The 15,770-nt window shown below is 34.0% G+C and overlaps 1 protein-coding gene across 1 annotated transcript; it reads left to right on the plus strand.

Moving 5' to 3' along the window:
• Positions 1-6,001: 6,001 nt before the first annotated feature.
• Positions 6,002-9,383, plus strand: LOC122607949 (growth-regulating factor 6-like). The gene is made up of 4 exons (XM_043781033.1): positions 6,002-6,386; positions 7,281-7,472; positions 7,570-7,918; positions 8,583-9,383. The coding sequence occupies exons 1-4, from the start codon at positions 6,017-6,019 to the stop codon at positions 9,229-9,231; spliced, it is 1,560 nt and encodes a 519-aa protein (XP_043636968.1). The 5' UTR covers positions 6,002-6,016; the 3' UTR covers positions 9,232-9,383.
• Positions 9,384-15,770: the final 6,387 nt, after the last annotated feature.

Here is a 15,770-nt window from a genome sequence, read left to right on the forward strand (position 1 = left end):
GTTATATTTCATAAATTTTGCAAAGTTATTACAGAATAAAATCTAAACTCAATACTAATGCATTGTCTATGATAGATTCTAACTTGGTAATTCAAAGTATTTAGGATATATTATTTTTCCTCTATTTCGAATGATAAAGATCACAACTTCATTTTTTTTGGTGAAAGGGGTAAGGGAGGAGGAGGGGGGGTCGAACTCGGAAAATGAAATGTAATGGATCTACTAAAAGGCAATTGTCAAGTAAAAAAGTAGGTGGTTTAGGTTTTCGTGGTATGGATACTCTTAATTTAGCATTGATATTGTACAAATGGATATGACATGTGGTTCAAAATCTGAATTATGTTAGGTTTAAAATCATCGATGTGATTCATGGTTCTGAGTTTGTGTTCTCGTGTAAAACAAATAGTAATAATATATGGAACCTCATTCTCTGAGGCACACTCAATTGCTAGCCCCCTTAAGATGTTATTAAATAACAGTTGTGAGTGAAAATAAGACAAGATTCACTAAATTGAAGTGGGGACTCCATCCATGGTTATATTTCATAAATTTTGTAAAGTTATTGTAGAATAAAATATAATCTCAATACTAATGTGTTGTTTATGATGGATTTAAACTCCGGAATTCAAAGTATTTAGGATATATTAATTTTCTCTATTTCGATCGATTAATAAAGATCACAACTTCATTTTTTTTGTTGAAGGGGTAAGGGAGGAGAAGGGGGGGTCGAACTCGGAAAATGAAATGTAATGGATCTACTAGAAGGCAATTGATATGTACAAATGAATATGACATGTGGTTCAAAATCTGAATTACATTAGGTTTAAAATCATCAATGTGATTCGTGGTTCTGAGTCTGTGTTCCTGTGTAAAACAAATGGTAATAATATATAGGCAAATATATGTTCCTCATTTTTTGAGGCACACTCAATTGCTAGCCTCCTTAAGATATTATTAAAGAATAGTTGGGAGAGTGAAAATAAGACAAGATTTTGGAATAATCATTGGCTTGATGATGGTAAGCTCGCAACTCGGTTTAGAAGGTTGTATGTCTTGGCACCATCTAAAGAATGTGTCATGATTGATATTTTTTATGATATGACATGAAAATCTGAATGACAACGAGATATTTGTGATGACATGGATAAATAATAACTTTTAGCATTGAAAAATTTATTTAATCAGTAAGACTTAATGAGCAACACAACAAGTGTTGTGAAATTATCAAGGTAAAAAAAAACAAATGTTAATAAAGTGAAATTGAATATTTTAATTTGTTAACTGTTAATTAAGAAAATAGTATTTTAGATATATATAAGTATAAAAATATATTTACCCGCTTATTACGCGAGACAATAATCTAGTTTCTTAATATAGCAGTATATAATTTAAAGGGAAATGTTAAGTAAAGCATGCAGTACCTATCTTAGGTAAAGCAGGGGGATTATCTAAAATTCAGGGAAGGTTATGTAAAATTCAGGGGGTGCTATGTATGTTTATCAAATTCTAAGGTATAATTTGTAACTTTTTTTAAAGTAACAGTACTTAAGCTTAGGTAAAGTCTGTAGTACGGATCATTTTCTCATAATTTATTTGATATTGTAGCAGAAAAAGAATGTAGCATATTTTAAATGAAAAAATTTATGGAAATGACACATAGTGTTAGTTCCAAAAATGGACTTATGATTTAATTAGCTAAAACATTTGTTTTAAGTGCATTTTATCAACAGAAATTGGTCATTACCAAGTATCAAGTTTACAGTTAGCTAAAGTCGAAGGCAGAAGCTAACAAAAGAGACTTTAAAGATTTCTGAATAAATCTTTAAGTCTAAATGATCACTATAAAATGCATGGAAAGAGTTATCAACAGTTTTTATAGATAGCTACCAATGACAAGAAATCTGTAGTCTTAAAAGAATTAGGAGTTGCAATATTCTTCTAAAAGACCTGCTGATCCATCAGGAAGTGCTGGTGAATAAAAACAAAGATGTCTTGTCTGAAAGATAAGACAAAAAGAACATAAAGGGATGAGTCCAAAGTGGCAGGACATGCACTTGTCAAATTAGAACAAGTGACATACATCAATCCCTAAATGAATCTTTGTCCATAAAAGGAAAGCATCTCATTGTAGGAAGGTGTTCGTCCAATTAACATTCAGAAATATATATCTGTAACTTTGTGTTTTTCAAATATTATTATCTTAAAAACTCTGTCCATCAACAGTTCTTTGTGTTTGATAAAATATGTATCTATCAAACATAATCTGTAATAAGTGACGAGTGATTAAGGATTAGAGTTTTTCTTTCAATCTTTTTTATTCCGCATTAGTCGTTGTAATTCTTTTATTATTCATTAATAAATAATTATTAAAAAATTTACTTTGAGTTCATGATTTAAGTTTACATTGTTATGTGTTTAATCGTTTACTAAATGATTCACACCTACACATGAAATTTTATCCTATGCGACACATTGTGAGAGCTTGTAGAGATAGAGCTTTATATATAAACAGATAAAGAAGAGAAAAAATGTTAAGTTCGAGGTTCAACTTTTAAGCATGGTTATTAAATACGGAGAAAGTTGGGTTAGTCTAAAGCATATAAACATTGCCTCTCATTAAACCGCAACCTATCAAGTATCAACACAAGCACAATATGATTGACAATTGTTATGTACTATTTGTTTTTAAAATAAAAACAGTTCTTCTAGTCTATGTTTATCAAATGAAATCCATTATATATACAATGGATAGAGTAGGCTTAACCATTTTGGTGGTTTTAAGCGAGATTAGTTTGGAGGCCTTTCTTTAAAATTTTTAGCGAGAACTCTCTTTAAGAAATTAAAAGGCTTGTAAACAAATGAGTTATAAAAAGTTTATCTATCTTTTGTAGGTGTAAACATGCTTTAAATACTTATAAAGTTTTCTTCTAGATTTTTGGAAAGTGATAATTTTATAATAAAATTTTAAAGATAAGTTTTTCTAATGAACATAATAGTCTTTCATGTTCACAGAAAGGAGCTGTTATTTTTTCGTTGTCGTAGTTTTAAGTGTTGGTCATTTTGATTCATAGCTAGTTGTAAAACGAAAAAGAGCTCCGTAATATTTTCAACATAATAACAACGAAATTAGAGGTCTTGACTATTTAGGGTCCTAATTCCTAAAGGGATTTGTTTAAGTCTCCTTAATTTTAGAGCCGACTGTGATAATGGATATTATGAAGTTATTTTCAAATAAAGTAGTTGATTGTCTGTTTAAGGTAATAAGACGCTTGAAAAACATTAGAATATGTTCAACTAATTAAGCCGTTTGCCATGATTTCTTATTTGCTCTTAAAATTATCTTGTTGCTGCCTGGAGCATTTCATCCAAACTAATAGCTATGGTCTTACGTTACTTTTTTCTAATTTCATCCAAACAACTTAAAAAATATAACATACAAATTTAACCTTCATTGACAATGAGAGTAGATATATACTATAGACTTGTGGCATCGAGAATCGGCATGCCAAGACACCACTTCCTAAAGACAAATTGGCATAGTGTGGCATGTGGCATTGACATGCCGTTCAAAAAAAAAAAAAAAAAAAATGTGGCATTTAACATCTTAAATCGGTACATGTATGCTGATGGAGAGAACTGGACAAGCATGTAGAAGTTGTACAGTACAAGCCTTGAAGCTTAACCATCCCAAAGCATTAAATAATGCATCTTTTAGCAAGATTTAACTTTTGACATAAGTGGTATGACATATTGTAAATTTTTTTGAAACCCTTTTGACATTTTGCAATTGGTTGTTTAAAATGCACATATTATAGATGAAGAGTTGCTATCATTATTTGACCAAAATAATTTTATAACACTTTCAAGCCTCAACAGTTCAAAGAGACCATGAATACGACATATTTCCTGTTATAGCATATTTACAGTGGATATCCAGTAATAAAAGAACTGTGCACTATATACATAAAAAGGGTTGTATGGTGAAGATTGATAGGATAAGGGATTAATTATGATTGGTAGGATGAAAGTGAAGGGCATGAAAGTGAAAATTTTAATAGGGCAATAATGTTTGGTTTCCCTACCAAAAGTGGTTCGTCCTGTTGTGTCACATCTCCATTAACTAACATGCATGCGTTTTAAATGATGAGGTAAATAATGACCATATTGTTTGTTATAGTAGCTTTTATTTTCTGTTAAAAAACAAGATTTACTCCATCCTCCTATTTTGAAATGAAATTGATGTTTATATCACATATCACATAAATAGATTCTTCTGTATAGTACATAGTAAATCAGATGTAGAGTTATTGATATATTTTTTTTTCAAAATAGTTTGTTTTTAATGTTTTCTAATTAGAAAATGAATATATATGACAAAATCAAGTTATAAAATGACAAAATAAAAAAGTAAACTAAATTATACATGACATGAAGTTGTAATTTTAAGATGACTATTATAAAGATATCTTAACATTATTATCTTTCTTTAAAAATAAGATAAATAAGCTAAAACGTTTTAAGTATAACATCTTGATTAGTAAGAGTATAAATAATTTTTATTTTCTCGCTACCCATTTTTTGATCTTTTTTACTTCTAATACAATTTTATCTTTCATGTTACTGCAATAAATTTTCAATATTTAATTCAAAAACTCATACTTGTGTTTTACTTAAACATTTACGTCTATTTTGGGTTTTATCTTACCATGTTTAATAATGGTAGACCTTTTAACATGAGGAATGATACATATGAATATGATGTCTTTTACCCGCACGATGTGTGGCTATTTAAAATAACCTACGTAAAAAGAATAAAAATGAACATGAACTAATATATAATAATACATTAAAGCATATAAATTTTTTGAAAAATATGATGATGTATAAAGCACATAAAAATTAACAACCCAATTACTTTTCATATTAAAAGTCGAAAAGAATTTGAAGATGAAATCAAAAACCAACTTTAAAAAAAAATATGACAATGATGTGATGTGTCGACACAATTATGTAATCTATATATGAAACTAATGTTGGTTTTTAGGAAACAAAATCAATTTTATTAATTTCATAATTTTATTTTTTACATAGCAATATATATTTAATATTTTTTATTGCATAAATAAATAAATATTGTGGAAAATTATAGAGATGACACATAGGATAAAATCCTATGTGACAAATTTTAAAAATAGTTTTAAATTAAAGAGGGTTTTAAAAAGTTATGATTCCTATTGTTTTAATATTTATATAGATATCTACAACAATTATTAACCATCCACAACATATATGTTTTATACAGATGTATATTTGTTATAAATGACTAATAACTATCGTATACATATTTATCACTTCCCTTTTAAGGTAGATACTTTTTAATAACTATAACCAAAAAAATTCGAAAACAATAATAGTGATACATCAATTAGACTGTATATATTTAAATCAGTAAATAAACAGTATCGAATATTTAAAGAATTATTGTTTGTGGTCATCAAAATGGCTAGGCTAGTGAATCAATATGAACCAAAATGAATACTTCTTATAATCATCATAACAATTTCTATAGGAATTCAACTTGTTTTCAAAAGCTTTCTTTCATAAATGAGAATATGAGATTATAGATCCAAATATTGCATTAAACCATAGTGCCTAAAATCTTATACAAAATATACTCACAATTATATTTTGTGACCACATGTTTCTCTCTTCATTCCATAAATGTTTATCCTTGATGAAGAACCATAAAGATCTTTTTATCAAGACACATACAACACCACCTACATTACATACAACACTATACACCTAGACTATAAACATTAAATTTTATTTTCTTTAAAAACTTCTCTCTCTTTTCTCTATCAAACACACATACACACACACTCACTCACTCTTCTTTTGAATATAATGCTCAAATAACTCCAATGTTCCTCCATCTTTTTCTGAAAAAAACTTGTTAAAGAAAGACCTCAAATTAACACTTTCTTGGTGGGTCTATCTCTATTCTATATATCTAATGGATTTTGGTTGTTTAGATGGACTACTCCTCTGTTCAAACAACAACAATAAGAATAACAATAATACTAATAGTAACACTCTGATTTCTGGTTATTATGATTTGGATCCAAAATCATATGTTGGTTTTAAACATGAAAGGTCTCTTTCTAGTCACAATACTCAAGATTTAAAAGTTGCTAAAACCACTCAAGATTGTTTCTCAAAGACAATGCTACAACAACAACAACAAACACAGAGATCTAACAGTGGTTCAGCAGCTGTTTTTTCTGATTCACAGAACATGCTTAGCTTTTCTTCACCAAACAATACTCAACAACAACAACAACAGTCTTCCACATTCCCTTACTATGCTAGAAACAACAATACTGGTATTGTATTCTTATTTATACTTTTACATACATTTTACATTTAAGCTAAAAAAACTCATTTGTAAACTTTTTCCACATTGAATGTGTTAAAATATTGAAAATTTTGGAGATGGGTTTTCTGAATGCTTATATGGGCTTTTATTTTTAACCAAAATTTTGAAAGCATGAACAACATTTCTTTTTCAAGAAAAAAAAACCATTATTTTTTGCTCTGTTTTTCATTGTTTGTAGTATAATCCTTTTTTTCTTTAATAACTTTTGAGCTGGGTTTTGTGCTCATGTGGGGTTGCATTTTTAACCAAATCTTTGGAAACACTCTAGTACTATATGCTTCCTTTAATTTGACATGTATAAAAGAATCATATTTTGTAAAGAGATAAAATCCCCATTTCAATTATTAGCTTTATTTTTGCATTAAATTAACAGTTTGAGATGAGTTTTTGGAATGGTCATGTGGGGTTTCAAATTTAAATAATATCTTGGTAAATGATAGAGGTATTTAGCATTTTTTATTACATTTACCAAACATTTGTGAAGGAAATAAAAATCACTGCTTTTTCCTCTTTGCTCTGTTTTTCATTGTGCTGAAAGATATATGTATTCTTGATAAGTTGATATATTGTACTCTATGGGCTTTGTAAATGAGGGGTTTCATTTTGGACCATATCTTGATGTATACTAGAACTATTTAGCATTTTACATACATGTAACAAACATTTTTAGTTGAAAAATATCCCTATTTTATTGTTTGCTCTGTTTTTTATTGTGTGAAAATATCTGTTTTCTTAGCTTTTTTGATACGGGTTTTGTGAATTTGATGTGGGTTTGCATTTTTGAACAAATTTTGGTAATACTAAATGTTAAAAATGTGACATTTTTGTTAAATAATTTCAGGTAATGGAATAAGAGGGGTAATAACAGGGGTGAGAGGCCCATTCACACCATCACAATGGATGGAGTTAGAACATCAAGCATTGATCTACAAATATATAACTGTTAATGCACCCATTCCTTCTAATCTCCTTATTCCCATCAGAAAAGCCCTTGAATCTGCCACATTTTCTTCATATCCTAGACATTCTACTTGTAAGTCCTAAGTTGTTTTAAAGTTTTTCCAACTCCAAATAATTAAACAAAACTTATAAAAAGTACTAATATTTTGGTTGGTACATGTTTTCAACAGATGGATGGGGTGGATTTCATTTTGGGTTCTCAAATAACTCTGATCCGGAGCCCGGGAGATGTAGGAGAACAGATGGGAAGAAATGGAGGTGTTCTAGAGACGCTGTTGCGGATCAGAAGTACTGTGAGCGGCATATGAACAGAGGCCGCCATCGTTCAAGAAAGCCTGTGGAATCCGTTAACGGGCCAACTACTACTACTGCTGCTGCCAAAGTGTCTGCCTCGGCCTCGGTGATTTCTAACAACTCCACCGGTATCAGCCACTTGCTTCAGCAAACGCACCACCAACTTGCCAACAAAATGCAGCCTGGTGCTACACCTAATCTTGCAGCATATTCCCAAGATAGCAGGTAACATTTGCAACTATGTTAAAATGGATGTTTGAGATTTCTATTAAAACCTTTTGGTTTGTTAATTGTAATTAGATACAACGGACTTTTCTGGTATTGCTTATAAAACTGCGGATCTGTTTTTTGCGTTTTGATACGAAAGAAAACCAGCATTGAAAGTTTTGGTATTGCTTTTAAAACTAATTATTTGTTTATTGCATTTTCATCCAACTGGAAAAGCTGTTTTGGGGGTTATGGGATAGGGTGATGATCCGTACACCACCAAATTTAGCCGTACACCACCAAACATGTTTTAAGGTCTTGCATGGGTTACAATAATGTGAAGCATGTTTGGTGGTGTATGGTAACACAAATTTGTATGCTTATTGCGTTGTGATTATACAGAAAAGCAGTTTGAGAGTTTCTAGGATTGTTTGTATAACTCGTTATGTGTTTATTTGAATTTCGAAACAAGATAATCAGTTGAAAAACGGCTTATATGTTCATTTGCATCTTTATACATCAAAAACAGATTTTTAGGTGTAGATTTTCTTATTTTACCTGTAAAATACATAAGATTCAATCTATGCCAAATCCAGTTTCGGTGTTTCCTTGAAGATCCTTTCCGATATTTACATTGTTTGTACTTTGAGACTTTCTAATGAAATCTGTGTTTGTGATGCAGAAGTTTCTTAAACAAGGGAAATATGATGCCCGAAAAACTTAAAGATGTAACAAGCAATTCCATGTTACCGCCTTCAACAGTTAACCTTAAACAGAACCCACTTTCAGAATTCGGGCTAGTTTGCTCAGATTCCTTGCTCAACCCGTTAATCAAAACCGAAAATGGAGTTCAAAAATCCCAAAACTCTCTTCATCAATTCATGGACGATTGGCCACATTCTGACAAAACACAGCTCTCGATAGCAATCCCAATAGCTTCTTCTGATTTCATGTCATCAAACTCACCCCAAGTCAGTGAAAGACTCAACTTTTCACCTCTAAAAATGGGACTGGGAGTGGGTAATGCAACCAACTCAAATGTATTCGATGAGAGGTCACAACAAGGGAATTGGATCCCAGTTTCTTGGGAAACCTCAATGGGCGGGCCGTTAGGTGAAGTCTTGAACCACAGTTCAGCCAGCAGCCCATCGGCGCTAAATCTAATGACAGATGGTTATGAAAATAGCCAACAGATGACATTATCTCCAACTGGGGTCTTGCAAAAGACTGCTTTCGGTTGTTTTTCAAATAGCAGTGCAGGAAGCAGCCCAAGAACGGATAACAGTCTTCTTGGGTCGACGCTCATCACTTCCTCGTTACCTTTGTTGTAAACAAATCCTAAATCAAAAAAATACCTATGTTTATGTTAATTTAATTATGTTAAGTATGTGGTGCAAAACTTTTGCCAGAAAAACAAAAATGTTGTGGGTACCAAAAATGAAGAGTATGAATTATGAATGCAATATTTGGTTGGTGGGAAGCATGTTTGTTGTTGGGTGGTTATAAATCTGTGGGGGCTATCTGACTCTGATTTGTGAGACCACTTACTTTCTTATGAAAAAAAAAAAAAAATCTTTTTCAAACCTTCACCCAACTGAAATGGCAACAGAAAAGAATTAAACATGACAACTAGTTTGTTATTGTTCTTTGTTCTTGATAATGATTAGAGGATTATGAATAGTTAAATGGTAATTATCCTCAAAGTGATAGAATATCTTAAAGGGGTAAAAGTGTAAACAACTATTAAGGCACGTTAAAATGGGATAAGGCTAGGATGTTTTATGGGAAGTCTTAGGATACTCTCCAAGAAGGGATATCTGGCAGAAGTTGGTTTTTATTTTGACTTGAAGTATTAGTGTAGTTTGTTGTTTTGAAAATTAAAAAATAAAAATACTAAAAGGTGTAAGCCGAATAATTATTTTGATGTTAAAGTGTTGTAAGCAATAATTAATTTAGGAAAATGTATAGAAAGAAAAGCTTTAGCACGATACCCATACAATGCGGCGATGGTGACAACGACGACATTCTGATGGTGGCGGTGTCAAATGATATAGATTGATCTAGATGTAATTAATGTAAAGGTGGTAGTGGACAAATTTTAGATGATGAAAGTTTAGGGTGTAAAATTTGTTCATTAAGGACAATTAGATAATTTTTTATAACTAATTAAGGAAACTTAATCATTTTCAAACTTTTTTTTAAAAACTTTTCAACATGATATATATATATATATATATACTAGCACGTTACCCGCGCAATGCAGCGGTTTTCGTGGCGGCGACGGTGTGGTAGTAGGGGACGATTGTTGGTGGTAATGGCGGCGTCGAATGATGTTAGATAACTGATGTAAAAGTAATTGATGTAAATAGTTAATGTAGATATTTTAAAAGAAAAATGACTAATAGTGTTATATACTCATTAAGGGTATTTTAGTCATTTTCCTAGATGTAACTTTTAATATGGAGGTTATTTTCTTTATCGTATAATACAGAAGTATAGATAGTTTCCTCAGTATACTAATTTTTTTTTTTTTGAGAGATTCATTTAATTGCATAAGAAGTTTGGTGGTGGCTGTAGGCCTGTAGTTCATTTCTTGATTCCGTAGAGTCATGTGGTAGTTGGGTTGATTCTTTGAAATGGCCTTTGGTGGGCTGGTGGCACTTGTATAGTTGTACTTGTACCATTGTCTTCCTCAAGGTGTTAATATGTTGAAAATTATTTGATATAAAGGACGACTTGGAATGATCTTATATAGGAATGATCTTATATATTCATTAGATCATCACCAACCGTAGATCATCAACTATTTATAGAGAACTCACATCATTAATATTTTTTTAATAAAATGAAATTTCATGTTCATAACTGTCGGCATTAATGAGATTACAATACGAATACATTAAGGATGTTGGCATTGCCCGCGTGGTGGGTGCGGTGTCACTCCGTACGGGAAAAACGCCGACAACACCTTTTTATGCGGTGTGGTACGGATTTGCATGGTGTGACCACGCACTTCTTGAGGCGCGAGGAAGGCTAGGCAGCGGGCCAACGGCTAGTTTTTGGGAGCAATGGTTAGTTTGATTTTTATTTATTTTTTTACTTTTTCTTATAAACACAAAAACACACACATACACTTCACATTTACATACACTTTGACACACATTTTCACATACGCTTTCAAAATTGACAAAATGGATTTAAGGCAAAATAAACGAGCAATGAGATCGACACCGGAAAGAGGCGGACATTTATATCGCCCACGAGTTCAAAAACAACTACAAAGTCATAAACGATACCTCAATACCAACCCGTTGACCGATTACAAACGATGGCTTAATCCCAACCCATTTACTATCCACAAATGATGCCTCGATCTTTACAAATGTATTACCATCGGATCACACATGTACAATATGGGCAGTGCTAATATCGACCCATTTTGGTCGGCACACGATCAAGTGGCAGAGGATGATGATGATGATGAAGAGTACGTGAGACTTGATGCCGTTCCCAATATACAAAATAATTGGGAGCAAGAGGAAGTAGATTGAGAAGTCGAAAAAGGGGCCGAGGCGATTCGTCTCAAAAAAATGGATAGGAAGACATGGGAGCAAGACGAGGAAGAAGCGTTAGCAAAAGTTTGGATAGAAGTGTCCGAAGACGAGGTTGTAAGAGACCGTCAAACGAAGTTGGGATTTTGGAGGCGATATTTGATTATGCAGCAAAACGCATAGTGATGATGATTCCGGCAAGGGTTTTCATTCATGGATGAATGATTGAGGTTTGAGGATTTGTTGGCGATTCCCCGAAGGTAGGAGCGGTGCTCCTTTACGCCAATCTAAGGTTGTTTAATGTAGATGTCGAATCTTGTCCGGCTTGGATTAGGGTTTTGGTTCGATCTGTGATCGTATGTGTATTCGGTTGATTTGTAATCATGCTGATTGAATGAGGGTTACCTTTCCTTATATAGGAGAGGGTAACTTAGGAGGAAAGCTAGGTTTTTAGCATCCTTTAGGGTTTCGGATATCATTGTTGTTTGATCATATAATCGCACTATGGCTCAACCGGAAGCGTGAGTATGGTTGTTGGTGTTTATTGGCGATTCCCTTACGGTCAGAGGGTTGAAGACCGCTTTACGCCTATTGTTTGTTGATCTAAGTTAATTCGTTTGACTTAGGATTTGAGGGTTTGTTTAGGGTTTACTCGGAGGTCGAATAAACTATGAATGAGGGTTATGTGTGTGATGCGTATGATCGTGTCGTATGGCTCTTCCTCTATTTATATAGAGGGTGGATGACTTGGAGAGGAGGGTAAGAGAATTAAGGTAAATCTCTTCCTCCTTTATGAATATCTTGTTTCCTTGTATGTCTCCTCAAAGCTGGGTACTTGCTACCTTCGGTGCTCCGGGATAATCATATTGATCGGAGGTTAAGCTCCGTTACAAGCATATATACTTATTACCTGTAGGAAGGTGGCTTCGTATTCAGTTTCTGCTTCGGGTAAGGAGCTAGGGCTCCATCTGGGTATATCATCAAGCCCCGAGTCTGATGGGAGATGCTATCTGTAGGATGTCGCATTAGACTCAATTACATATCTGCTCCGTAGGTCACCCCTTACGGAGGTTACTTGAACAATGTGCACGTATTGGGCCAAAAATCCTGAGATACGTATTGTGTATGTATTCGCCTGTGGGGATTTTGAGTAGTGGCTTCTGCTGAAATACTCTCATTCCTCACATATATAAATATTATAACAAACAGAAATAAGAAGTATAATGCTTTCTTCCGGCGGCTGTGACTTCAACGATTCATCCATTGTATTCTCGATACAACTGTTTTGTCAAACGAGGTACGTATTTCTAACTTGATTTCATCTTTTTGTGATGCGAATTGGATTAATTCCGTCCTCCTGAAACCCTAATTGATAATATGTAGCTTGATAGATCTGCTGTGCCACATGCTTTGTTAGTGTCTCAATTTATAGATCCTGTGTTTCTCTGCCAGTATTCCATTTGTCCCCATTTACTCCAAAATATGTTGTGGGATTATCTTAATTAGATAACGCCTGCTTTTGCCCATCCCTCTTTCTTGTTGCGATTGGCCTTATTAGGGTTGTCCTTCTGCCTGGAGGTTGTTTATTCCCGTATACTGTATTTTTTGTAGGATCGCTTTTAAGGAAATGATAAACAGACAATCATTTCTTGCTCAGTTGGTTATGAAGGTTGCACCCTCCGCTCCAGTTTCGGGGTTAGGGACCTCCAGTAGTGATCCGCAGGCTGATGATCGGGAGGGTCTTGAGGCCATATGTCAAGCGGGTGAAGCTATTTCTCATGAGGCTGCCTCGGTTGGTCCTCCTGTTGTTGAAGTTTCAGACTGCCCCACTAGTGGGGAGTAAGATGATCAACCCGAGGATGAGCAGGGTACCGTTGCCGGTCGCCTGAGGAGTAGAAAGAAGACTTCCTCAGGGAGGTCCAATGTTTCTTCCTCTATGAAGAAGGCGAAGAAGTCTAGAGATGAATGGGAGAGTACAGGTGAACTTCCGTCTACATAGAAGTTGCTTGCGCTTGATGTTTAAAATTCTTCCTTATCAATTCTTTTTTCTGTTTGTAGGTTTTAATCCTCTGACCCAAGCTCTTGATGGGCTATCTTGCTACCACAACCTTAGCTCTATAACCCCCCTGAGTGGGTTTTGAAGCTAGCAAGTCTGAATTCTTCACAACTTTCCGAGTTATATAATCAGTCATCTTTCTGATCAGCCGTGATTGGTAACGAGTTGGACTCAAGACTTTGTGAGCTGTCGGAGGATACAGGGCCATCAGCTGAACAGGTTGAGAAGTTGAAGGCAGAGAAACTATCTTTGGAGTTTAAGGTTTCTAATTTGGAGGTTAGGTTGAGTAGGTTGATTGCAGAACTTGAAGCTGTTTGTGAGGGAGTTCGTTCGAAGAAGGAGGAAGTTGTATTGCTGAGGGAGGACTTGTCTGCTAAGGATGCAATGCTTGTTAGTGATCACTCTACCCTTGTGGAACTGAGAAGGAAGTATAGGCAGCTTATTACTGAAGTGATTCCGCATGCTTGCAGGGCGTTTCTGAATGGGCCCGAAGTTGGTGCGAAGATTTTGAGCCTTTGTAATGCAAATAGGGTGGATGCCAAGTCAGGATTCATCCGTGTTCTTGCTGCAGAAGGGCGCATATCTCTCCATGGTTCTGAGCTTGTAAGGGATACCACATGTCCTCTTAACAAAGCTATGAGTGATCTTGAGGATATTCACTCTCAATACTTGTTTGCCCTATCCGCAGAACCTGTCGCTTCCCCCTCTCAGTTGATGCAAGTTCCTAATGTGTGAATTGTTTGAACATTATGTCCAAAAATTTGTTTGTTTCTTTATTGGATTCTTTTTCCTTCCTTTTCTCCTTTGTAGATTGTTCCTCCCTAATGATTTTTAGCCTTATGTTTGCGGATTATCTACTGGTATATGCCTTTTTAAGATGCGCTGATCAGGCAATCTACTGGCTTTTACCTTTTCAAGACTTATTTCTTAAGGCCTTATTTGGACTTGCCTTGTTGATCATTTTATCGCGAAGGCTTTGTCCATGAATTTGGGCTGAGCTACTACAATTACATGGAGCTTGTATATTGTCTTATGACAGTCGCCTTTTAACTTAACTGTTTTATGGTAGTCGTCTTATGACGTAATTGCTTTATAAGAGCGTTATCGGGCGTCTCCTAAACTTCTCATAAAGCCTTTCATATACATGTATATTTTGCGCATGGTACTCTGATCGATCTTATTTGAAAGCAATTTTAGAAAAAATACAAGGCAGAAGCCCTTTACATAGTAAAGTCCACACTGCGTTAGCTTTCATTGGCTGCTTTCCGGTGATCCGGAATTTTCCTTAACCTGCTTATGGGGGTTGTAGGAGCATTGCCGGTCTTGGCTCTGCTACCTACCTCGTTGATGGAGGCTTGTTTTTGGGTCTGGGTGTGGTATCCCTTTATTCGCTCGTTCTCCGTTTTGCAGAAAGGTCAACCTAGCCATCTTTTTAGGTTTTTTTTTAGCCCCTCCTTTTTACGAGGTTCTTTATTTAGTCAGTGTCAAGGTTTGCACCTTCATGTTGATGTCCCCGATGGCTACGTGAAGGGGTTAACGGATCCAAGGACGAAATGCAAACCACATGGATGATTTTAGCCAAAAGTTAACGGTGAAGATGAAAAGTGCTTATTCGAAAACCACATGGACGAAAAAGTGTGCCAAAATCAATAAGTACACCTTTTAAAGATAAAATTTTCATTCAAGGTGGGATTCTAACTTCCATTCAGTGGCGGTTCCAAAGAACAATGAGGGTGGTCATGACCCCACCCTCGACTCACTTTTGTTAGTAATTTTTTTTTTTGTTTTTTTTTAATATACTAAAGCCTAAGTTATATAGAGAACAATAACAGAAACAAGAAAAGGAAGACCAGTGGGTTTGAAGAAATGAAATTAATAAAGAAAGATAAAACGTCTTCAGATGTGTGTTCAACGAATTGGTGACGGCGGCTGAACAATCGAGTTGCAGAGTAAGAATTGAAAAAGAAGAGGATGACACACTTTCAATATTTGTCCACTTTAGTCCCTTTTCTATGTTAAAAATTTCAGTTTGATCCTTAAATTTATAAAGTTATCATTTATTAGAATAAAATGCATAACATACTAACTACCGCGTATTAAATATTACTCCGTAATAATTTAAACTTCATAACTTATGAATATTTTAGTTTAAATTTTTGTTCATATACTTCATAGCAGATATTATATTTTCTAGTTTAAATCATAAATATTAAATTGTCAAAATTTTCCGCCCGTATATGAAGCAAAATTTAATTAAGTAATT

This window comes from Erigeron canadensis, chromosome 7, assembly GCF_010389155.1.
Source record: "Erigeron canadensis isolate Cc75 chromosome 7, C_canadensis_v1, whole genome shotgun sequence".
Lineage (NCBI taxonomy): Eukaryota > Viridiplantae > Streptophyta > Magnoliopsida > Asterales > Asteraceae > Erigeron > Erigeron canadensis.